Source organism: Ambystoma mexicanum, chromosome 14, assembly GCF_040938575.1.
Source record: "Ambystoma mexicanum isolate Mex_15411 chromosome 14, UKY_AmexF1_1, whole genome shotgun sequence".
In the NCBI taxonomy this organism is placed as follows: domain Eukaryota; kingdom Metazoa; phylum Chordata; class Amphibia; order Caudata; family Ambystomatidae; genus Ambystoma; species Ambystoma mexicanum.
Genome location: NC_090940.1, coordinates 668,560,449 through 668,585,586, shown reverse-complemented (window position 1 = coordinate 668,585,586; position 25,138 = coordinate 668,560,449). Strand labels below are relative to the sequence as shown.

Genomic DNA, 25,138 nt, shown 5'->3' with positions numbered 1-25,138 from the left:
CCATCTTCTGGAGAACCTTCAGATTTTGGTGGTCAGTACGAACCTGAAAAGGATGAATGTTTCCTTGTAATAGATGTCTCCACTCTTCGCATGCTTGCCTAATATCCAGGAGTTCTCTTTCCAATACAGAGTAGTTTTGTTCACTGGGGCTAAGTGTACGAAAGTAGTAGGCGATGGGGTGTTCCAATCCATCCTCCTTCCTTTGCAGTAGTGCTGCCCCAATTGCACCGCCTGAAACATCGGTTTCCACAATGAAAGGTAAGGACTGGTCTGGTTGTCTCAATATGGGAGCAGTCACAAAAGCTGTCTTGAGTCTTTGGAAAGCTTGTTCTATTGTTAGATCCCAAACAAATTTAACACCCTTCTTTAAGAGATTAGTAATGGGCAAGATGATTTCTGAAAAGTTGGGTATAAATTTACAGTAAAAGTTGGCAAGACCTAAAAATCTCTGTATGTCCTTCACTGATGTGGGTACCGGCCATCGAGTTATTGCTTGTGTTTTGGAGGGATCCATTTGCACGCTGTCAGCTGAGAGTATCAACCCTAAGTAAGGTATGGTTGTAGCTTAAAAGACACACTTCTCGGGTTTTGCCAACAGTCTGTTCATTCTCAACCTGTGTAGTACCTCCTGAACATGTTGGCGGTGTTCTTCCAGAGTGTTGGAAAAAATGAGTATGTCATCCAAATATACTACAACCGAAGAATATAGTACATCCTCAAATATTTTGTCCATAAACCGTTGGAACTGGGACGGTGCGTTCATTAAACCAAAGGGCATAACTCTGTACTCGTAATGTCCAAGAGGTGTTCTAAAAGCAGTCTTCCACTCGTCTCCTTCACAGATTTTCAGAAGATTATATGCTCCCCTAAGATCTAATTTGGTGAAAACCTGGGCTCCTTGGACATCCTCTATAATGTCTTTTATCAATGGCATGGGATACCGGTCTTTTATGGTTAGACTGTTAAGTCCTCAGTAATCGATACATGGTCTTAGTTCGGTTGTTCCTTTCTTTGAAATAACGAAAAGGGATGCAACTGCCGATGAGGAGGATTCACGAATGAGTCCGTTTTTTAGATTTGTCGCTAAGTATTCCTTGAGAGCCTCCTTTTCAGGTAGTGACAAAGGGAACATTCTTCCAAACGGTACTTCTGCACCTGGAACCAGTTCGATCTTGCAATCCTCCTTTCGGTGAGGTGGAAGGTTCTGTGGCTGAGTGTCCAAAAACACATCAGTATACTCCTGGTATTGGACAGGTATCAAGCTGACACTGTTTATGGTTCTGTGTACCATTCTTTGTACTGTCGGCTTTGCTGGTTCTGGAATCAAACAATGTTTACAGCAGTAATGGGATTGAAATTCAACCGAGTTTTCACACCAGTCTATGCTTGGGTTGTGTCTTCGAAGCCATGGTATGCCCAAGATAATAGGAAAATGTGCTGCTCTTATCAGATCAAAAGATAGGTATTCATAGTGATTGGACATCTAGACCTTTAATTCCTGTGTCTCTTGACTGATGGGTCCGGAGGTTAACGGGGTACCATCAACTCCTTCAACTGGGATTGGTCGTATCTTGGAGCATCTTGGTATCTGATGCGCCATGGCCCACTTATCGTCCACAAAGTTACTAGCTGCCCCACAATCCAGCATGGCTAGACATTCAACAGGATTCCCTATGTTCCAGTCAATAAGAATCTTGATCACCATTAGACTATTGCTGTCAAGTACAGCGGGTTGAGCCACTGCACAGGGATTAACTGTACCTTCCCCTTCCTTTTCCCTGTTCAAGGTCGGGTTCTTTCGTTTCTCTGTCTTCTGGGACGAACCTCGGGACAGTCCCATAACAAATGAGTATTGGAGCCGCAGTACATGCACAGCCCGAGATCTTTGCGTCTCTTTCGTTCGCATGCAGTAAGCGGTCCTCTTGCTGTTCCTATCTGTAGAGGTTCTTTGGTTGGTATCCTTTCAGGTGTTGAGGGTAGGCTAGGTAGGGCAGTAAACGAACCTGGTCTCCTTTTCTCTGCTCTTCTTTCGGTCATACAATAGTCTATCTGCAAAACCAAGGCCACTAGTTCCTGGAAAAACGCAGGCCTGGCCACTCTAGCCAATTCGTCTTTTATGTCCTCGTGCAGACCACAATGAAAAATGGCCTGTTGAGCCATCTCCGGCCATCCGGCTTCGGTTGCTACTTTATGAAATTTGGTGACATATGTTTGTAGGTCCAAGGTTCCTTGACGTATGTCTAGTAGATTCTCAAAAGTTGAATAGAAGACTTCGGGTCTTTCGAATTTTGTTTTCAACTGTGTTACAAAGGTGCCATAGTTGTTTAAGGCTGGATCCATAGCCATCACCAAGGGAATTGCCCAGGACACGGCGTTACCTACCATATTGGAAATCAAATTACCACCTTAGCCCTGTCCAGCTCATATGTCTTAGGGCGAAAGGTAAAATGTATTGTACAAGTATCAAGGAATTCCTCCACCTTTTTTGGGTTGCCATCAAATTTTCCGCATGGTAGGGAAATAGGAGGTAAGTCTCCCTTGGTGTCTTCTCTCTGTTGAACTTGCTTTCTCAAAGCAGCGTTATCCGCTCAGAGGTTTCGCATTTCCACAGTTAGACCCTGTATGGCATTGGCACTTTCCTGATATTGCTCGAGGCTAGCCATTCTTTCCGGGCGTTGCAATCTCTCAGGTTTGACAGGGTGGTCAAGCACAACGTCTACACAACTAGCCCCACTAGCCCACTCCTCACCTGATGAATCTGTTGGAGGTGCAGTAGATTTGTCTGTAGAACTTTCCTTTTTCTTTTCTCTCCAGGTGGTTCTTGTGGACTTGGTGCCGATCTTGCTCTTGGGTTTGAAGAGAGAAGGGCGGGCTCGCCCAGAGGCCACTTTTCCAAAGAGGCTATGTGCCCAGCAGCGGGGACTCCAGGGAGCCCACCCCAAACGAGGGAAAAACTGGATGAAAAACCCTGGTAGATCTTGCTATGGATGGTAGCTGATGCAGTCCGTAGAGAAATCCAGTAAGAGTGAAGGCGAGAGTAGTATTGCCTACAAGTACCAGAATGCACTGGTTGTTGTCACAGTAGGCGGTTGCTTGTTGTCTGGGTAGAGGTCCAGATGGTGTGCGGTTAACACGCAGAGAAAATGTAACACAAGGAAAGGACCGTGTGTCAGGAACACACGGCTCCGACGGTAGACACCGCTCACAGAGTACAATGAAAGTAGTGACATTTGGGGAACCACCCAGCGTGGGAGAGAGTACAGCAGTAGCAGGACAGGCTGAGAGAGAGGCATACAGGTTACGGCGACAGAAGCCGCACAAGCGGAGAGGTAAGTAGTCCAGAACGGAAGGCGGCAAGGAGCCGTTAGAGTGGAAAGCAAAACCCACTAGCAAACGAAGGAAAGCTGAAAACAGGGAGGGAACACAAGAGGGAGCTTAAGCAAATTTACTAGTGGGTACAAAGTAAGGAAATTGCAACGCACAGGTGCTTCTCATCTGCTGGTCTTTAAGGCGGCTAATGCTGGAAGACTAGAACGCACTGTGCGTTGCATGGAATAAATCAGTCCTCCTCCCATATCGACCATCTCTTCCATACCTTCCATGGGCGATATGTGACACAAAACTAGATTTTTGCCAGAATTTGACTTCAGAACAAATGGAGATTGCAAATGGGAATTGCCATATGTCTGCTCCAGACCCCTAAACCAATCCTTAGCAGGAGGCTGGATTTGGGAGCAGAGAGAAGGTAACTGTGCAATCCTAGTTGCAGGAACTCTTGTAAGGTACTCCCCCAAGATTGTAAACTTGATGGTGTCATTGCTGCTAAATAAGGGGGAATGCACTAGGAGGAAGAGAGAGCTGTTGAAATTTACCATCGAAGAGAGCCGATAAAACCATCTGACAGTTGCAAGGAAACACCACAGGAGATTGCTGAGTGCATCTGGGTGGAGCTCCCTATTTCTAGGAAGGCCAAAAAAAGCTGACTGGATCCTATGGTGGAGAGCAGGAGGACATCCTTGAGAGTGGTGCGACCAGACCCCTGTCCTATCTTTTCAGAGGGCCCTGAAATGCAGCTGGCTTTACTGAACTTTAAACAGAGGCTTTATAAGTAAGTAGAACTGAGCCCTGGAAAACCAAAAGGTGGGGGAGTCTGCTTGCCTTAAATCCCTTCCCTTTATAGTGGGCTGAGGAAAACCTGTGTAGATCCTTAGCCTACTTAACTAAAAATATTAATTTAATTAATTCCCCGTTTGGTGGAACACTGATTTTTGTTAAAATTCAAAATGAACAAAGCTCACTTCCCAGTGTGCGCTGAAAAACTATAGCCTATAATTTAATTGGGTAATCCTTTTTGTCCTGTTGACCCCGACTTCTCTAATCAGTCCAATCTTTGTATCTATCTTTCCCCTAACACAAGTCTTTAAGTGGGTTTTTTTTTGGCTGAAAATCCTGAATTCTCAAATCATCCCACCTTTACCATCCAGATTTCCCAACACAGGCCTTTCATTGTAGGGGCGTCTAAAATCCGAAATCATTCAAATTTTTCTGTTAGACTTCCCCAACGCAGACCATAGTAGGGGGATCTGAAAAACAAACCGCTAAATCACCCTTTGTTTATTTTAATGCAAAAAGTGTGGGTGAAACAAAAATTGCCATATGCATTTGCACAAATTTGTAAAAAAATTAAATGCTGGCCTTTTAAGCATGCAGGAAAATCGAAATTGCACAGCACTACATCTATAAATGTGTTCCATGACCAGTGATGATCGTTTCTTGTACTGACATTTGTAGAAAGTAAAGAATTGTGATTTGTGTTCTTTTCAACTCACTTTTGTGATTTATTTATGTTGAGAGAGGTTTATTGTGTTGTCCTAACAGATAAAGTGGGTTTTGACATTTCAGTGCAATTTTTATTAACATCTAATCAAATAAAGAAATATATGTCCTGTACACGGCCTGGTTTTTGGCTCATTGTTATCTCAGGGGGAGGGATCCAGGGTACATGATATGCATCTGAAGTGGGGCTGAAGAAAAGAATCTGGTAAACAGTTTGTTGTGTGACACCTTGAGTGAGTAGGGTAGGAGCTCCCCGTGTTGAGGGTGGTCTCTAAATAAACCATTAGATCATCACTACTCCGCCATTCGTCCTTGTGTCAGTGGCCATGGATTTTCATCTTGCATGGTATTGAGGAATTAAAGGTTGAGCTTTATTGGGAGTAGTGTTTACTATTTCTAGTCTCGTCCTTGTGTCAGTGTTTAGTATGATATGAAAAGCCATTCATAGATCGCGCAAGTGCCCTCAATATAGAACCCACCCAACTTTATTCAAAATGCTTTAATAAAAGCCATTTCTTCAATATTTTGAATCAAACGTGGTTGCCGTTGAAATCTTGGGGTTGGGGAGCAATCACATATCGGAAATCCCAGGAATGTATAGATATCCACTACTTCAAGAGGTTTTTTAATCAATTGACCAAAGAAAGGAGGGTTTCTTGGATTTACCTTCAATAATAAAAACTTTAGTTTTTGAATCATTAACCTTAAGATTATTTTCCCGGGCATATACAGATAATGCTTCTAAAGAACGTTGTAGACGTATTGGGGTGCAGTCCATCTAGATGATGCCGTCAGCATAACCTATGCAAGGGACAGGTGCCGTTCCAATGCAGGGTGGGTACTTTTGGAGCGGGCTTAATAGCAAGATCCATATTACATATATAGATGATAAATTAGAGGGGCTGAGTCACAGCCCTGTTTTAATTCTTCGTTAGTGCATATTTCAGATGTAGTCTCACCCCCTTGATTCATATGTTCAACCACCATAGTATCAGGATGCATGATATATGATATTTTATTTGTATCGCGCTCGTACACAAGTGTTTCAGAGCGCGACTAGGCAAGGGAGGGGAACAAGGGAGAACACAGCACAACATAAAAACGATCTAACTAGGCCCAGTGACATTGAGAACGTGCAAGTGCATGGGAAAGGGAAAAGGGAAAAAGTGCATGGAAGGGGGAGAGTGGAAAGTGCAGAGCCGAGGAGCGCAGATAAATAAAAGAAATTAAAAAAAATAAATAGAAAATGGAGGCAAACTGTGGTAGTGCAGCCAGCAAGTGGCAAGTGCTGTGTTTAAGGAAGCAGACTGGGTAAGTCTGAATAAGTGCAGAAAAAGAAGAAAAATGGGGGCGGTGGGTGTATGGGTACAGATACAGTCGCCAGTGCAAGGGGTGTCGAGGACGCAGTGCAGGAAGGTGGCAGGGTGAGCAGGTACCTGGGCCCAGGGGACAGAGGGTGGCCAGGTGCACAGCGCCAAGAGAGCAGATCAGCAGGGGGGAAGGGGAGCAAAGGCAGAAGCAAAGAGGAAGGTTTTGAGGTGCTTCCGGAACCAGAGATGGTTCTCCTCAAGTTTTAGAGTAGGATGACTAAGTACAATAAGGACAGATCAATGCCCCAGTTTCTCAGTTTGGTCCACAGCAGACATCTGGGTACTTTATCAAAAGCTTTACTGAAATCAATTAAGCATAGATATAACCTATCGTTTGGCCTTTACAGGCAGAAATGATAAACTGAAGCGCACTGAAACTATGAAGTGTACCATGTCTCTACTGGGATTTTGGGGGTAAACAAAAGTAGTTTCACTAAGAGGTTGGTACTAATACATGACAATAGGCCATTAGAGTTTGGGCAATCAAAGGAACATCCCTAAAAGGAAAAGGCGGGTACGTGTTTTCCTCTAACCATACCTCAAAATAGCCCTCGGCCTCGAAAGCTGGTAGTAGTCTTGACAATTGTTAAAGCGGTATTTGTACAACCCTGCCTAAAATCTCCTCCCAGGTGACCAGTGAATGGCAGACGCTTCCTGATCCTGACCTTGGGGGTGGTGTACTGTGGGAGAATCACCTGGGAGGAGACAAGGCCCGGGGTTGTGAGGAGAGCCCAGTGGGATGAGACGCAGTATTTCTCCTTTAAAAGGGAGAACCTTTTAAAGTTGCCAGAACAGATGATGGCCGATTGTCATTAAGATGTATCTGAATGACTCCTCCTCTGGACGATGAGCCACAGTTCCAATCGTAGGGGGAATTTCGCCTGTGGAATGACTCTCGTCTCCAGATCTTAGTTCCTTTCCCAGGAAACATTCAAAGTTCCAGCTGGCGGTGCTGTAACGGTTTAGCTTGAATGCAAAAGAAAAAGTTCCAACTAAAACATCATTCCTTATTGACCATAGTTTTGCTTCACTATTGGATTCCTGGAGAATGCCTTCCTTCTCCAGGTTTTTTGTTCGCAATGTCCTCACAGTGCCAGGGGAATGACTCCCATGCCATGCCTTCTTCTGATTGGTTTCATGGTGTACAATCTTCAGAGAAGACACCAGGAGGTATTGTGTCCTTCTCCCGAGGTCTCTTGACTTCACAGTTCACAAGGCTCTCTCTTCCTCCAGGCCCTTCTTAGACTTTGGTATGCATTTTACAACGGCTCACAAAGGCTGGTCAGAAGGGCTTCCTTCCGCCAAGCCCTTCTCAGACTTTCACAATTCACAGTTCAATATTACCAGGGATATGCCTCTCTTTGCCTGTCCTGCTTTGCACTTCAAAAATTCACATTTCAGATGAGCTACCAATCTTATGGGTGCAGGTCCCTTACCCGGGCGTTCCTCTTTGTTTGATGCAGTAGTCCTGTTTCACTATCCTGCCAGGTACTGTGACTATGAAGATGACTTGGGTTGCTCTTCATTGAAAGATGTGGGTCCCAGCCCTGTGGGATTCTTTCCTCTTGGTGCGCAGACCTGGTTCATTAACCTGCCAGGTACAGGGACTATGAACATGACTTGGGTTCATCTTCATAAAAGGGTTTGGGTACCAGACCCATGGGATTCTCCCCTTTTGGTGCTGCAGACCAGGTTCACCATCCTGCCAGGTACTGTGACTATGAAGATGACTTGGGTTATTTTTCATAGAAGGATGCGGGTCCCAGACCTGTGGGATTTTCTCCTCTTGGTGGTGCAGTTCCTTCTCCCCCTTGGGCTTCCCTTATGCATCAGTATTGTGGCACCAGCGCCTGCCAGTGCCCTCTGGTACCCCTTCCAAGCACCCTGGTACCTTTAGGGTCTCAACCGTTTCGGCCCAGTCGGTCTCAGGGTTCTCGGCTTTCTGTTTTAGGCTTCTCTGGGCTTCTCCGTTCTTCCGGAGTACTGTGGCGTCTCTGTTGCACTTGCAGATTTGCAGGAGGCACATATTTCTGTGACCGAGCGGTCTTCTGCTTGGCTTGCCTGGACGTTCGCCGCTCTGCTTCGGTGGATGGTCCTTCCACGTCAGACGAGGTAAGACCCTCTTTGCCTAGCCGTAAGCCTTTGTGCAGCTGCTTAGCTTCTCCACCGAGCATTCCCCACACTCACGGTTCCTCCACGGAGGGCCTCGCTCTCCTTCCTGGTTTCTCCAAGTTTGAATGAGTTATGCCCAATCAGGTTTCGGGGAAAACGACTATTAACTCAGGTTCTCATGGGTGCTCCCTATGCTTCCCCACTTCTCCCTCATCCCAGTACTTCCTATAATGGTGGTATGACAAAAACATATAGGAATACTAGGGAAAGTGTTGGTGCAAGGGGGTAGGAAGGGTGTTAGGGTCAGGTGGGCTATGGGGATATAATGTTCTCCCTGGGTCATCACTAATCCTATAGGGTGCTTCCCTCCCCATGACGTCCGCCCACTGAGGACCACCCTTAGGGGGAGGACTATCAGGTAGTGGCCTCACCTCCCTGGCCTCCCTCTAGGGGAGAAGTGACAACATCTGGGGATTCGTCACATTATCCAGCAGTTTCTCAAAATGGAGATTTGGGCTGTATGGCTACAATGTCTGCCATGCCTTGGTCCACAAAAGCTAGTATAATCAAAGTTAATTCCTAAATTGCAGATTTGTCTTATATTGCGCCTCGATAATGATGCCCCATTCCTTCTCATCCCATGCGTAGACATGCAGAATTGATATGGTATATGTTGCATACCTGGCATGCGCCTCATGGTACTTGTGTTCAATAAGCTGGGTGACGACAGGACAGCAGTTGCGTTTTAAGTCGTTGGCAGCATTCTGAAGTTTCGGCCAGTTTTCTTCAGTTCTTTCTGCTTCCTCCTGAAGTCCCTGGGTAAATCAGAGAAGATTAGCTGTTGAGTCAACATGTAGAGACTGATCTGTCATACAGAGTCCCGGGACTGATGTGTGCCCCCCCTTCCTACACAGCCCTCCACGGAAGGATTCAGCACATTGTACCCACTGCACATGATCTGTGGAAATGCTTCTAAAATATTGGCATCTCCCAAAACATGGCAGCTGTCTGTAAATCTGTGAGACAGGTGACAGCACTAACTCCAGGAAACCAAGATAATTTAATGAACAACATTTGTTTTTAATAATAATCCATAAGTGTCTTGGTCTCCGTCTGCCCCTCTCTTTCTCCCACGCTGTCTCTGTGGCTCTCCCAGTGTCAGTGCGTTACACTTTCTGTGCCCCCCTGTTCTTGCGTGGGGGCAGTGTATATACATTAATTCCAAAAACTAAAATTCTGCTACAATAAAATACATCCATCTGTAGTAAACAGTAAAGGGCACATGACAAAAATGTGATAAAGGGGTAGAATGTATTAATTGTATTATTTTTATGAAATATTAGAACACATTGTACTCAAGGTTTTACTAAATAATGCAGTAGATACTTGTTCAAAGTAGGGAAGAAAATCTTTTATTGATTAAATGCAAATAAAAAAAATAAATAAAAAAATAAAAAAATAAAATCAGGTCTGTGCATTGTTTACCAGGATAACTATCCTATACTTGGAAATATATTTTAAATGATCTTTCCACATTAAAACACACATGTGCAACTACCAATGGTTTCTTACTCTAAATGCAATGGCCGGTGACAATGGCTGGGCTACTATGCCCAAAATCTGGATCTGCACATGACGCAGAGGAGGTAGACCTGGATCGCAGTAACTTTCACTAGAACACGTCCATGAGAAAGTGGTTACATTCGGTCTTAACAATGACCATTAGCTGGTAAAGTGAAATAAACAGGGGTTCAGACACTTAAAGGTTGCTATAAATGGGTTTGTCCAGGATCTGGTAACTGTCAGAGCAAGTCCCGATCCCCGGCCTGGTCCTGCTGCTGGTTGAGTTGCTCCGCTCACTAGTTGCCTGGAGCATCTAAGTGCCTGTTGATGGATTGAAGAATGTTCCTGCTACAGTTAAGCTTCATCCGACAATATATCTTTTGCCTTAAGTGCACAAAACATTTGAGACCATACCAGAAGGAAGACCAATAGTAAGCAGAATGGAATGGAGAAGTGAGAAATATTCAAAATATATAGATGCCATCATATACAAGGAAGTTCCCAAATTACCGGCCTATTTGAGAGATAGAATGCATCTTTTGCAGTTTTTGGAAAACCTTGAATTGGAAGAGGATATTTGCTTTGTAACTTTAGCTGTGACAGAGTTCATTCACTTTCCTCCTTCTAATCTCCCTATCTCTTTCCACGCTCGCAATTTAGGAATTCACTTTGACTCCTCTCTCTCTTTTTCCCACCACATCTCTCTCACCTCTTGATCCTGTCGCTTCCATCTCTTTAACATTTACAAAGTCCGCCCCTCACTCACCTTCCATGCTACTAAACTTCTAATCTCCTCCCTTATCTTCTCTCGCCTCTTCTTCTGCTCCTCCTTATTCTTTGGACTACCTAATTCCCATCTCGCACCCATCAAATCTATCTACAATTCTGCTGTCCGTACCCTCTGTCTCCTTACCTCCTGTGACTCCATCTCTGCTTCCCTCTCCTCCCTTGGCTGGCTCCCCTTTCACTCCCAACTTAAATTTCACTTCCTCGGCCTAGTCTTTAAATCTCTCCATGGTCTTGCTCTCCCTCATTGCTCTTCTCTCCTCCCTATCTACACTCCCTCCCGCTCCCTTCGTTCTGCTGACCACTTCCTTCTCACCACACCTCCATCGCCCTGTCCCCCCTCTGACTTCCGTTCCTTCCAGCTCCTTGCCCCCCTGCACTGGAACTCCTTACCTCTCTATCCGCTCTATTCGTTCCTTCTCCTCATTCCGCACAACCCTTAAATCTCTCCTTCTCCATTCTCCGCCATGAAACCCCTCCCCCCTCCTTCCTTCCTTCCTCTCTCTCCTCCCCACTCCTATCCTTTCCCCAATACCATCCCTCCCCCTTCTCTTGCTTCCCCCTCCCTCTCCCTCTCAGTTCTACTGCTATGCTTCCCCTCCTCCCCCAAGTTTAATTGCTCTTCTCACTCTTTTGTTGGACTGATTCATTACTGTATGTTGCTTCCGCTGTTTTATGTATCATGTTGTTCTGATGTTCAGCGCTTTGGCGTAAGGCGCTTTATAAATAAAATAAAATACAAATCTTTTGCAGTTTTTGGAAAACCTTGAATGGGAAGAGGATATTTGCTTTGTAACTTTAGAGGTGACGGAGTTGTACACATCTATAGAGCATCAGTTGGCACTTAAAATCATAGACTACACTTATGCTAGCAGATCCACTTCATATCCATTACACATTTTAATTTATAATTGGTTATTTATAATGCACATAATGCCGAGAGGTTTCCAAGAATGGACCCGGGGTTCGAACCTGTGCTTCTCAGAGTCGTTTCGCTTCCAAGTTGAGCGCGGATGCTAAAAGATATGTTAAGCTTCACATTACGCAACAATGTGTTTTTGTTGAATGTAACTATGTATAGGCAAACAAGAGGTGTGGCGATGGGAGCAAGTTATGCTCCCTCACTGACCAACCTCTTCATGGGGTTCTTCGAGGATGGGTATGTGTACTCGAACAATCCATTCAGACCCCATATTAAACTCTGGACCCAATTCATAGATGATAATATGGAAAGAAAATCAGACCGGATTGAACACAAAGTATTTGAATGCAAATGATTCTGGCATCCAATTCACTAGCACCATTCACATGACAGACATGGACTTTCTTGATGTACACTTGTATGTTAAAGGAAAAATTAGCACGTCTAAAACTTTCAGAAAATCCACCAAAGTAAACTCTGTAAACCCAGAGTTATTAAGAACATACCAACTGGGGAATATTTAAAAGCTGTACAATATATTAAGCAAAAACTGGGGCATTTTAGCGCTAGAATCAGATTTAAATGACTATGCGAGAGACACACCGACCATTATGTACATGAAAGCTCCAACAATAAGGAATGTGTTGAGTCTGTCATTCATCTGACCAACAGAAACCCCCAAAGCATGGCTACACCACAATCTATGTGGATTTCACAAATTTGGCACGTGTGGCATGCACCCATACACCAAAGAATGTAATAGTTTGAAGATCAATATTGATGAAGAGTTAAAAATAACAGTCTCCATGAACTGCAGAACCAAATGTGTTGTTTATCGTATAATTTGTTTGTGCGGTCTTGCTTATATTGGGAGCACGATTCGTGAACTCCGGATAGGAATTAGGAAGCAGCTAAATGCTCTGCACAAAGAGGATCCTAGGTTACCATTATCTGTCCACTGGCAGGAATGTCACCAAAGGGACGATAAGGTAGGAATACAATTTGTAGGATTAAGGGCAGTACAAAGCGACCCGGGGGGTGGAGGGGGGGTTCCGAGAAAACATGCTTTGAAGCTAAAATAATCTGCAAATACAGAACTGTCATCCAAGGATTCAACACTGATCATGATATGGGGTTTTTCTCTGATAGTGATCATTGGATTTATTCATTCCCATGGATAGTAAAGGAATGAAGCATACATATTAGACCATTGTGCTATATATCAAGTTTCAAGTAATGTTAGAAAGATTCCTCTTTACTTCACCTTTCCTTCCATTTTAATGGACCCCCAAACTTTTTTTGGAATAAGACACAGCATCAAAATGGTTCCTTTCGTGCCATGCGCAATGCCGCGATTGTGACCTGAAGAGGCAGACGGGTTTAACTAAACGGTCTTCATGTAAGTTAGCAAAACATATTACTAGCTGTTTTAGATTGTATTTCAAATTATAAGCACAAATGTCTATTTCAATCTATTGATGGAATTGAACAGTAAGTGGTACTTTTGTTATGTATATTATCTTTAGGATAACATGAGCTGGGATTACACTATAGAAAATCGATTGTGCAACATACTTATTCAAGTAAAGAATGTGTCAAATGTCGGTTTTGGTGCAAAGTGAATTGGGTAAGATTTTATTTACATAACTTTGATTGGCACTTGGTGAAGGGCTAATATGAGTCCAAGGAGTAAACATTTATGGGGTTAGGTGACTGGTTATACAATGTAATGAATGAATTCAACAATAAGCGAGTTTGTGTTGTTTATATTACCTTCAGGAACCATTTGAGCTGGGATTATACCTAGAGGATTTGATGGAGAAACGTACATACTAAAACAGAGAACATTTTGAATGTATCTATTCGCGCTATAGTAATTAGGTAAGATCACTTTACTAAATATCACTGGGTATCTGGTGAAGGGCAAAGCGTGAGTTCTGAATGCAACTCATAAGAGGATTTATCGGTTTTGTGGGATCTTTTTGGTTTTTAGACGAGTTATGAGAGAATCTTTGCTTATCAAATAACATATCAAGAATTCAAGAACCTATTCCGGAAGTATTCTAAATCCAACTGTCCAATTATATTAAATGGTAACTATTGTTATGAATTGGTGATAGATAATAAATAGAATAACATAATACACTTGTTGGCTCATACCGTTGGGATAACCTTTTAGCAGGCAAAAGCAGGGTCGAAAGCATTAACATGGATTAATACTGTGTGCTGGTGGTGGACATGTGACCTTAATGGATAAAGTTCTTGTTTTCTGAGCTTATACCATGTTGGGTTGAGCATTAGAATTTGGATTTTGTATTATGTAACTAACGACATGTTATCATTTGCAAGTAAGTAACACACATTTTTGAGTATTTATTTTCTTTCCCCCAAAACTCATCCATGGGCTGATGTCTTGTTTGTATGTTTGTATCATATTTATATACAAATATTTGCAGAATGTAAATACTGTAATGATGGTTAATGTAACCAAATCTTAAGCTTTATGCAAATACGTTTTGGTTTATTTTCTTTTGATCAAATTGATCTGTATGTTTTGTAATTACATCAAAGCCTGATGAAGACCTTTATTTCAAGGTCGAAACACGTCTTGGCTGATAAGTAAAGATTTAATGATTGTGTGCACTGAAAATTGACTATTTTCCCTATTTTTGACATGTCTCACATTACAATTAGCAAATCATTATTAACCCAGTGGGTGGCACAAGTGGTCATTACTTGTCGATGTGTTTAATTTTAGTGCCTTTGTGCTTCTAGTCACATCCTTATGACCAATGTCAGCCAATTCACTACACTTAAATTAGATAGAAAAGGCTATATTTCACATAATACATGGTGGATAGTTCAGTAGAGTGGAAGCCCTTATTCTAGTTCATCTGGCTTTGGCCTAGATAGTATTTACCCACTGGTCAGCGTTAAATAGTTTTAAACTGTTCTCTCCTGTTCGATCATGTAAGGAAATCATAGAATGCTGTGGGGATGCCGTGGCAAAGTGGTGCAATGTTTGGTATCCAGATAAACCCTAGGTATTGCACTAATCAGAAAAGAGAGATTGCTGTGAACTCAGGGGAAAGACCTTTGCCCGTTCTCATGCAGAGAGATCTGGAAGAAGATTCTTTACAAGGCAGACACTGGATCTCGGCAGCTATACAAACACTTGGATATCAACACAGGCTTAGACTTGCTTAGAGAACGGCAATAGTACTTGTATAACATGTGAAAACATTTCCTCTGGGATACTTCTGCTTTTAGAATGTTTTTTATAATATTGTTAAGTTTGGTGGTTTTGGTTTGTTAATCTCCTACAATTAACTGAGGATGAGCAGAGATCAGGAATACTGAAGGGGAGGAAAGTGAGAAGGCACTGGGGGAAGTGTAGAAAAAATAATGTATACTGAGAGAGCAATGACAGGATCAGTGATGTGTGGAAGGCAGTGGTACATGAAATTAGTGATCATATTTCAAAACATAACTCCGTTCATTCCACAAATGTCTGACACCAGATTGGGGAACTCAAAACACAATTTTCTTGACTGGAAAGTGGGGGATGGATTGAAGTGACATGGAAACATGTATTCTATTGTTACACAAACAAGTGGAGCCCTTGAGAGCTATGTGAAGGGCTGCACCTGAAAACGTATTGTGCAACAATTCTCTGCATACAGCAGATGCCCTACATTTCCATTGCTCTCAATCTAGCAGTAGCACCTTTGCACAACTAGAACTCTCACACCCAAAATATGATCTACAGGGTAATAATTAGTGTGCTAGAAGCTGGAATGCATTTACGATCCCATGATCAGTGCAACGACCAATGGATTAAATACATAACATAACCTGAGCTCATCTACCTGGAGGTCTGCCAGGTATCCTCTTAACGTTTCCAGGGAGAGCCCAGTCAGGCTGCGGTTCTTGAGACTGTATAATATCCGCACCAACACCACGTTGACTTCTTCGTAGGCAGCACTGTAGGACTTCCAGTACTTTAAAACGTCCTGCATTGAAGACTTCAATCGCGCCACCTATTATGCAGAGAACACACACTTAGATTTCTCTGCCACATGGCAGGAGAGGTATTCCTGGCAGCAGCTGGTGGTTTGGCGGTTTTGAAAGATGGTGGCTGGGCTGTTACTAGTACATTTCGCCAAGTGCCATTTATATAATTGCTGCATTACACATCACATTCATTAAAACACTTTGGATATTGGCCTGTGCTGCAGAAAAGCTTTGAACACTGCAGCTTTATCACTGGTTCACAAAAATGGTCACTATGTTTTGCAGGTATTTTAACTAGCAAAAAAGTCTAAGCAACTGCATGATCAATTGTGTCACTGACGGGCTGCATAAGTGAGATTCGAATTGCGAGCTATAGGATACTTATGGACACACAGTGTGCCATATGGCTGAGATGTTAAGGCACAAATTCCTGTAGGTTTTCCTGTTCTTTTATTCTTGGCCTCCAAAGTCATGATCTTTGAAGTATTAATCCAGTGAATATGCGTAATTTGTTCAAAACTCGTCTTCCATTTCATGCATAACTTAGAATGCCAATAATATAAATATAAAATGTATATGCATATATGTTTAAAAAAGGAATCTCATTCCAGCGAACCCACATGGATCTGGAATATTCACAATTTGCTTTTGGCAAGGCCTGATAAAGCCGACACCGCCAGCAACAGGAACCCACTCTCACTACTCTCTAGAGATCGGGGCAAACATCTCACCAAAAGCAACTCTTAATATTCATGCCATTTAAATACTCCTTCCAAACAAAGTCAACAACTTATTGTTTGCAATTTACAAGAGGATGTAGTCACACACTTTTCTGTGCACATAAAATTCAGCACTTGGAACATTATTTTGAATATATGACAACAAAGCGATCTTGCTGACCGGTTACGCTGAATACAAATGTCCATTTAAGAGAGTACCTGAGCAGCAACGCTGTCTTTCATTTCACTCAAATGTTCAAGTTTGCAGGCGGTATCTTGCAGGGCACGCTTGTCCTCGAGTAGCTCATAACTCTGCTTCAGGTCGTGTATAACACTGGACTTCAAGGCAAGTTGATTTTCTAATTCCTATAAGATAATAATGATCACAATTAGCTGTTTAGCATTATGGAATCTGCCGAAACAGCAGGAGCTCTCCAAGCCCTCATGGATACTGGATTGTTTTAAGACGCATGCAGGATTTTTTACAGGCTTATGTCAATGGCATCAGCATGATAAAATAGCCCAGCGGGTTCAGCCCTCGCTGCTTCTATCTGTGTGTGATCCGTAGTCCGCAGGTTCTAATCCCAGCAAAGCCAACTCAACCTTTGATCCTTCTGGAGGTTGATAAATGAGTAACACATTTAAATGTATTACTACTTGCCTGAAAACGCCAGATCTGACAATGAGAACTACTAGAAAATGCACCCTGAACCGCTGACCCTGACATGTCTGCTATTACACAGGACTAATTCCAGAATTGGATCCAGTCTACAATCCAGTTCTAGTTTTCACATAGCACAGATGATGGAGTATGGCCCTTGTAGGCTTTTCCTCTCTAAACTGTGTGATGGGCCAAGAGTAAGAGTCAGACACAGAGGACTTCTCTGATTGCTATTGGTCATCATTGAGAACTGGGGCCTTGGCTGTTCTGGCTTCGAGGTGCTGCGAGTCCCACTCCAGGGTGTCAGGGGATAATGCCAGTCCTTTTCTCAGGCTTACAAATACAGGGGGAGGCTGGCACACACCTTCAGGGAACCTTCAACACAATGAGGTCCTAGGCAACAGGGTGGCTGGCAGCGAGGTAGGCTTGTGGTCCAGCAGCACAGTTCACTCCCAATGGTCCCTGGGGAGAGTTAGGGGGCAGAGCTGCTCTATGCCTTGGAACATCTGTCTCCACTTCACAACTGGAGGACTTTAGAAAGGACTGATCCCTCATGATATGATTGGTTATTTATAAGGCGCTTAATACCCAGAGGTTTCTAAGCGCGGACCCGGGGATCGAACCTGTGTTGCTTCACCTCGTCTTGCTTCCAAGGCGAGCACGTTGCCCCTGAGCTATCCTCAGCAGGATCCTCCAGTGAAATCTCCTCAAGCGATGATCCAAAGATGATTACCAAGATGATTTCAAAAAGTGGTGGGAGACCCCTTTTTTATAGGTAAAAGTCCCAGGGTGATTGGAGTAAAGCTATCTTGATTTAGGGGTCCAATCCCTGCTCTTGAAATGTGTGGACCATGCCCATATGATGTCACACCCAAAGTGCTTCGCTCGAGAGGAAGTGAAGGGAACAGGAAAGAGAAAGAGGCAGAGAGAATCAAAATGGCAGAAGCCTCCCAAATCTGTACAGATCCCTCTCTAGCCACACTAACTCCACCCCCTTTCCTTCTCAATAGGATTACAGGCCTTTAGGAATGCAGCCTCCTTATGTGAGGTCTGGCTCTCTGTGAACGGGAAGCCTCTTGGTTTCTGTTCCCAGACCAGCATACTGTGGATTGGCTGTCCTGGAGGAAAGGGCGTTACCTGCCCTTACAAAGAAACAAAGAGAAGCAAACCCTCCCCACACCCCCAAGGCAACAGTCATGCCAGTGGACAGGGGTGGGCCTTGTCTGGGAGGAATCGACAAACATTCTGTAGCAGAACTGGGCCCACAGGGCTGACACATGCGCAATATCAAATTGGATGTGGCTGCAATGATCATAGGTAGGACCATGCGCCATGCCTTAACCCAAGGAGAGCTTAGAGTTTATTCTGCAACCTTCATGGCTACTTAGGGTCATTATAGTTTTGGTACAAAGGCGCATTTCTTAAATGCAGCCCCCGCGCTGCAGAAACTTGGCTGTCAATGCAGCTGTGAAATGAGCAGCTGTGACCTCTGAACCTGCTCCGTTCCACTGGTAGAACAGGCGCTTTAATTCAGGATACTGATGCAGCAGGTCACAGATACTACTAAGCTTTCTGCAGGGAGCCTAGGTAAGGGGAATCTGAAGAGCAGATTGGCCTTTCAGAAATGGAATTACCCGCATAATTTTATTATTTAGTAAAAATAAAAAAAGCCAGCGCTCTCACACCATTGCCAGATAGTAACTCATCACACCTGTACACACTCACGAGGCTTCGCGCTCTTTCATCTCTTCCTCAATATCTGAAACGTGCACCGAAATCCAGAAATGCAGAAACAGGGCAAAGATTACCTTGCAGTCGTTCAGGGTATTCTGCGCTGAAGTAAGACTTGAGGGCTTCTGTAGTGTTTTGAGTCTTTCCTCCTGAGCCACAAGCCAGCTGCTCAACGTTTGCACTTTGTTTTCAAGGTCCGCTCTGGTTTCCAGGATATGTTTTAAATCTTGGATCTAAAATATGATGCATGGATAGGAGTATTTGTACAAATAGAAAACGCTAAAACATTTTGAGATCACGGATATGTAATAATGCAGATATTGACAAAAACAGAATCCATTTAACATATGTCGATAGATTCATAGTAAGATGAGGGTACAGTTTAATCAGTTCCCACTTTATCCATCTTCAGAGGCATCGTCCCTGAGGGGTGAGTCCAGTTTCTGCCAATGCCTGGGCCGGTTTGTAAGAAATAAATTGGAAGAAATATATATATTTTTTCAAATATATATTTTTTTTCAAAAAGCCTTTCATCCTTCTTAGGTCGATACATGAGTACCAACACAGGTTGAGTGATATTGTATGCATATTTATTCTATAAAAAAAGAGCTTAAGCGTAAGTGCTATACAATAACATATCATTTGGCCTTGGACGTCTGCTTGGATTCACAGTAATTTAGTGTACTTGGGAACAATGCTATTTGATGCCACTTCCTGTTTTGTCAAGGGGTGAAAGGTTGTGTTGTTTCATCGCTTCCCGGGATGTCACTTTGGGGTGGGGTCAAATGACATCACTTCCGGTGAGGTCATCAGAGGTCAAGTGTAATGAGGCGAGGGCTGGGCCACTTTTTTTTGGGTGACCGTGCCTATTTCTTGTCCCAGTCCGACCCTGGCGATGGGACAAAACAATTCCCTAGACCACCATGGGTTCAAAAGGGGAAGGAAGTTTCCCAGTACTTAGCAAGGGGGTCGCCGACAACTTGCTCTAAACCACAAACTGTCAACCGACTTGTCAAACGCCACCGTGTCTTCCAAGTGGCAAGCACACGCAAAGGAAGTGGGTGGGGCTAAGCCCCATCTTTTCCCTGCACCTACACGGTCTCAGAAAGGAAAGAGTCAAAAAAGATTTGTTAGGGACAACTGACCAACCAAGACCAGGAGAGCGATATTTAACCAAAGGACAGGGAACAGCACGCATGGGTGCCTCATTTGAGGTCAGAGGAGGAGGTGGGCAGTGACACAGAGATTAACAGGAGGAAAGAGGGAGAGGTGGCTTGTGGAGAAGAGTTCTGAATCAGGTGAGACACTGGATTAGGACTGACAGTGATTCTGCAGTGTGAGTAGGGCTGTGGGTGAGACAAGTGTGTTAAAAGCGTAGTGTAAAGCGTGTTTGAGAAGGTTGATACAGTGTAAAAGGAGGATGGTTGAGTAGTGGTGTGGGAGGATTAGCAGTGTTGAGTAGTAGTAGTGTGGGCAGAGGAAGAGTAAAAATAAAGAGGAGTAATAGTATGGGTGGAGGAGTAGTACTAGTGTGGGCAGAGCAGGAGTAGTAGTGTGGGCAGAGTAGGAGTAGTAATGTGGAAGGAGGAGGGGTAGGGTGGGAGGAGGAGTAGTGTGGGAGAAGTTATGTTGTAGTTATGTGGGTGAGTGGGAGAAGGGTTACAAACAAAGGTTGGGGGCCGGAGAAAAGGGGGAGTGAAACATCAGAGGGACAGAAGGTTGGTGGGGAGGAGTCAGGGGAGGCAAAGCAGGTAGAGTAGGAGGGTAAGGAAAAGGTGGGTGCAAGTAAAACCAGGTAATTCTTAGGAATAGCCTGGAAAGTTAGGAAGTCCCTAAGGGAGTCAGTGAGCCCTAGGGTAGAAAACATTAGTTTAGGCCAGAACATAGATAGTAGGAGGGGGGATCAACAGTCAATAACACTTACCAGGGTTATGGATGCCTGGCTTTTGGAGGAGGTTCGTGGGAAGCCAAGAAAGAGAGACAGAGGCACCGACATGTGCCCCACAAAGACCTCAAAAGAAACCCTTTAACTGTCCTTGAGGCTCAGAGTGTTTTTTACCTGCCGTCTGTGACACTTCATCTGGCTTTTTAAACCCTGCACTTCGGGATATTTTAACCATGAACAGAAAAATAAATGTTTTGCTTATACTATGGCTCCATTTTAGAAAGGACTTTGCACATGTGGGGGAAAGCACAAAGAACGGGCTGCTTGAATGATGACAATGCAAACATCTCTCTAAACAGTGTACTGATTCTGAATGCTCCGTCTGTAAGCTAACGTCTGTGATGACGATTTACAACTGCTAGATAAGATGATCACAGCACTGCACTGCTTGCATAAAAGTCTCCCCTCACTGAGAGAAAAGGACTCTGAGACTTTGAAAGCGAATGCATTTACCATTCAAGAAGTCCAAGGAAATGTACTAAAACCTGAACTTTTGTGTGTTTAAATGTAATAAAGTGGATTAAATGATTATGAATGTTTGACACCAAATACGTTGCCTCACTATAGGTTTGCTGGTGCGGTAATAACGTGTCGGTATTAACGCATTCTGACATGTTACCGCACTGGCCAACTACAAGTTGGCCAGTGGGGTGAGGGAATTACCTCCAGCTAACTCAATGAGTACATGAGTCCACTCATTTGCTGGGTGGAATTTTAGACCTATTTTTTTGAACTGACTCAATGATCTCTGTTTTACAAACTATGCAAGTCTTGTGTTCAGACCATTATGTCATTCCTTTCGTAGTACACAGTCCGGTCACGGGAGGATAGCTCAGGGGAAACATGTTCACCTTGGAAGCAAGACGACACGGAGCAACACAGGTACGATCCCTGGCTCTGCGCTTAGAAACCTCTGGGTATTAAGGGTGTCATAAATAACCTATCATATCATATCATATATATCATACAGTATATCTAGTTTATCCCCGACTGTGAGAATCAGGACAGGAGCCGGGATTGATGCAAGTGAAAACTTTATTCAGGTACTGTAATGTTCAGGATCTTAAATAAATTAAAGTAAGGACCCCGGCTTCCGCACAGTTACGTCACTGTGCATTCAAAGTCTGGGGTATGAACTCCTTGTGAGGCTTCTCCTATTCACTCGGGTACGGATAGGCCCACCAGTCGCTTCCACACTCCTCTCTTTCTCCCTGCAATGAGCAACAACAATGTCATTAGGCCAGTCCCTTTTATATCCACTCATAGGCTTGAAAGAGGGCCAATCAGAGACCAGACCCTTCTCCCCTCCCTCTGATTGGTTAAGACTATGGGTGCCCTTCCTCTAGAAATAGAGCTGCCTTCCCCCTTCCTGTTCCCTTTACCCTGCTAGTTGGAGCAAGACCTCCCACCCAACTCCCAGTCCCCTGATGGCTGCAGTTGTACCCATGTGCAACACGGCGTGGGAGCCTCCTGTAGGCTCCACCCACCATGTATGGCGCCTTGCCTTCCCTACGTGCTACCCGCCGTGCGGAATGACTGGGGCCCGTTGGAGTATCAGGTAAGGAGGAGTGGGGTCTGTCTCCTCTGGGGTTGGATGGTGGGGTACCCATATCCCCTCCAACGTTGGGCAGCCGGTCCGTGCTTGGTGCGTGGGTTTCCGAGGTCGGCCGCTGACCAACGTCGGGGGGGAATGGAACTCTGGCCCATTCTGCCCTGCCGCAGCATCTGCGACCCGGACCACCCAGAGAGTGGCCAGCGCTGCGGCAGTGCAGGCGGCCCTGTTGACGGTGGCCGAACGGGAGTTCTCGGCACCTGCCCGCGCCAGCGCCGCTACAGCCCCTCCCACGACCCCCGCTGCCTTCCAGGTCGCAGCAGCACAGGTGGTGCCGGGTCTGCATGGCACCTCCCTGCCACTTCCACAGCTTCCCGCAGCAACCCTGATGCTGCACCCCCGCCACCCTCATCCCCACACCGACAAAGGGGTATTTTCAAACTTAACTGATGAGGGGTTGGCCATAACCATATACTGACACTAATTAAGGAGAAAGCATGACAACCCCTGTTTGGGAATTCTTCTGTTTATCGCAGACGCTACATGAGGCAGCAGATCATGTCGCTCCCTTAAAACCTTTTTGTCCACGCAACTGCCCATCCCAGCCTTGGTTTTTTGAGGAGCTCAAGTGAACTTGTTTGGAACTGAGGCAGGATGTGCGTAAATGGTGCTTATCCTATAGGTCCAATGAATAAACTAGTTTTCAGGGGACTAGCGAGAAGGTATCACAGTGCTATTCACTGTGCTTAGCAAACATGTTTTACCCAGAAGGTGGAGACAGCCTTCCATCAGTCCAGGCAGGTATTTACTGTAGTGGAGTCTTTCTTCTACAGCACGTTTTACACCCTCATGACTCCGTCCCAACTTCTTTGTGATTTGCTTGCTGATTTCTTTTCATCAGAAATTGTGGACATTCGTGAACATATCCTGCTTAGAGGTCACCCTGCTATTGCTCCAGTTTAAATGGGAGCCACATCAAGGCCTTCTTGTTCTTGGTCTCATTTCCCAGAGTTTTCTACTCAGCTGTGGTGAGAGCGGTGTGTTAGCTTAAATCCCTGGCTCCTTCAGACCCTGTTCCTCTTGTTGTTCTTAAATATCTCATGCCTGGTAGGCGTCCTCTGATGACTGAAGCAATGAATTGTTCCTGTCAATCAGGCTGCATCCCTGGGGTTCTCAAGCAAGCCATCGTCACTCCTCTCTTAAAAAAGTCTGCACTTATCCTTCTGTTTTGGCCAATTTTTTACCAATCTCTCTTTTCCCGTTCTTCATGAAGGTTTTGGAAGCTCTGGTTTCTCCTCATCTCTCATCTTTTCTGGAAACATCTGCTTCTGTGGACTCCTTTCAGCCTGGGTTTTGGCCGAGTCATGGAACTGAGAGTGTCCTGGAGTCCGCAGTTGATGATCTGGCCAAGCTGGTTGACAAGGGTGGAGAGGGTGCCCTGATATTATTAGATCTGTCAGCGACTTTTGATACTGTTGACCACTCCATCCTGCTCTCTCGCCTGGCTGCGGCTGGCCTCTCTGGTCCGTCCTGGCCTGGTTTACATCTTTCCTACCTGACAGTAGTCAATCCCTATCTCGCCCTCCTTTCTCTTCTGCTTTCCATGTGCTTTCTAGTGGTGTTCCCCAGGGCTCCACCTTGTCCCTGATGCTATCTAACATCTATGTGCAGCCTTTGGTTGCCCTCATCCGCTCCCGCGGCTTCAGGTGCTACTCTTACGCTGACAACACCCAGATTCTGATCCGTTTAGATTATGACCAGGCTGAGGTGTCGTCCCATCTGAGTGACTGCCTGGATGAGAAACAACTGGCTAAAACGCAACGGGGACAAGTCTTAGGTGCTGGTGGTGGGTTCTTCTTCTGTCTCAGCATTCTGGAACTATTCTTTCTGGCCATTTGCACTGGGTGATTCACCTATTTCTGTGACAGTGGTCAAGAACCTGGAAGCCTATCTTTCTTTTATATTCTCAATGCTCCCCCCCCCCAGGCAAATGCAGTTTGCAAAATAGGGCATTTCTTGCTTAAAGTTCTTCAGAAGGTGTTGCCATTTCTGCTTATCCATCTTCGTCCCTCGGTAGTCACCTCGCTGGCTACTAGCTGGCTGGGCTACTACAATGCTTTGTTTCTGGCTCAGCCTTTGGGATGGATTGATTGGTTGCAGCTGCTACAGAACCTTGCTGCACGGGACACCACTTCTACACCCTATGGCTCCCATATCGGCCACATGCTGCAATCCCTTCACTGGCTCCCTGTGGCAAAGAGGATCAAGTTTAAATCCCTGTGCCTGGTCCACCGGGCGTATTATCGCCAGGGGCAGAGAATCTCCACAAGTTTTTGCCATATATTCCGGGACGAGCACTCGGCTCCGGGAATAATGGTCTTGTTGTTAAAGTTCGTTTGTGTATGGTAGGTGGGCGAGCATTCTTGGTCGCCACCGGTAAATTGTGGAATGGTCTCCCAGCGGCCTTAGACGACTGACTGAGAGTCACCTACAGATCCGGCGTCTGCTGAAGACCCTGCTCTTTTAGCTGCATAGTTTAGACTACGGTGGTAATTCTAGCACCAAGATGCCTTCGGGTGGATGTGCGCGTACAGTCGAAAGAATGTTACTAGGGGTAAGTAACTTGTTCTTCAAATGGAGTGTGTCCTCCCACGTATTTCTCAACTTAGAATAGCCTCCCGAAGCAGTGTGATACAGGAAGCGGGAGTAAGGTTTTCAGAGAAAACACCACAAGGATTGTCATGAATTCTGTGGAGCATAGCTTTTCCAAATCCCGCCTCCTGCCCTGACGCAGAGTCTAGGCAATAGTATTTTGTAAAGGCATGAGCAGACGACCAAGTGGCTGCCGCAAGATGTCCTGAATCGGCATCCCTCTATGTAAGGCAGATGAAGTATCCACGCCGCTTGTGGACTGAGCGCGCAAGAGG

The 25,138-nt window shown here is 44.8% G+C and overlaps 1 protein-coding gene across 8 annotated transcripts in view; it reads right to left on the bottom strand.

Annotated features, from left to right (window-relative positions):
* Window positions 1-25,138, bottom strand: part of SYNE2 (spectrin repeat containing nuclear envelope protein 2) — a 1,840,150-nt gene that overhangs the window by 326,476 nt on the left and 1,488,536 nt on the right. For all 8 annotated transcript variants that reach the window (XM_069638223.1, XM_069638224.1, XM_069638227.1 and 5 more), the window contains 4 exons: window positions 18,792-18,947; window positions 16,542-16,688; window positions 15,459-15,629; window positions 9,000-9,133 (listed from right to left, as the gene is read on the bottom strand). In XM_069638223.1, the coding sequence (XP_069494324.1) occupies window positions 9,000-9,133; window positions 15,459-15,629; window positions 16,542-16,688; window positions 18,792-18,947 (608 nt within the window). The remainder of the gene's footprint in view (window positions 1-8,999; window positions 9,134-15,458; window positions 15,630-16,541; window positions 16,689-18,791; window positions 18,948-25,138) is intronic.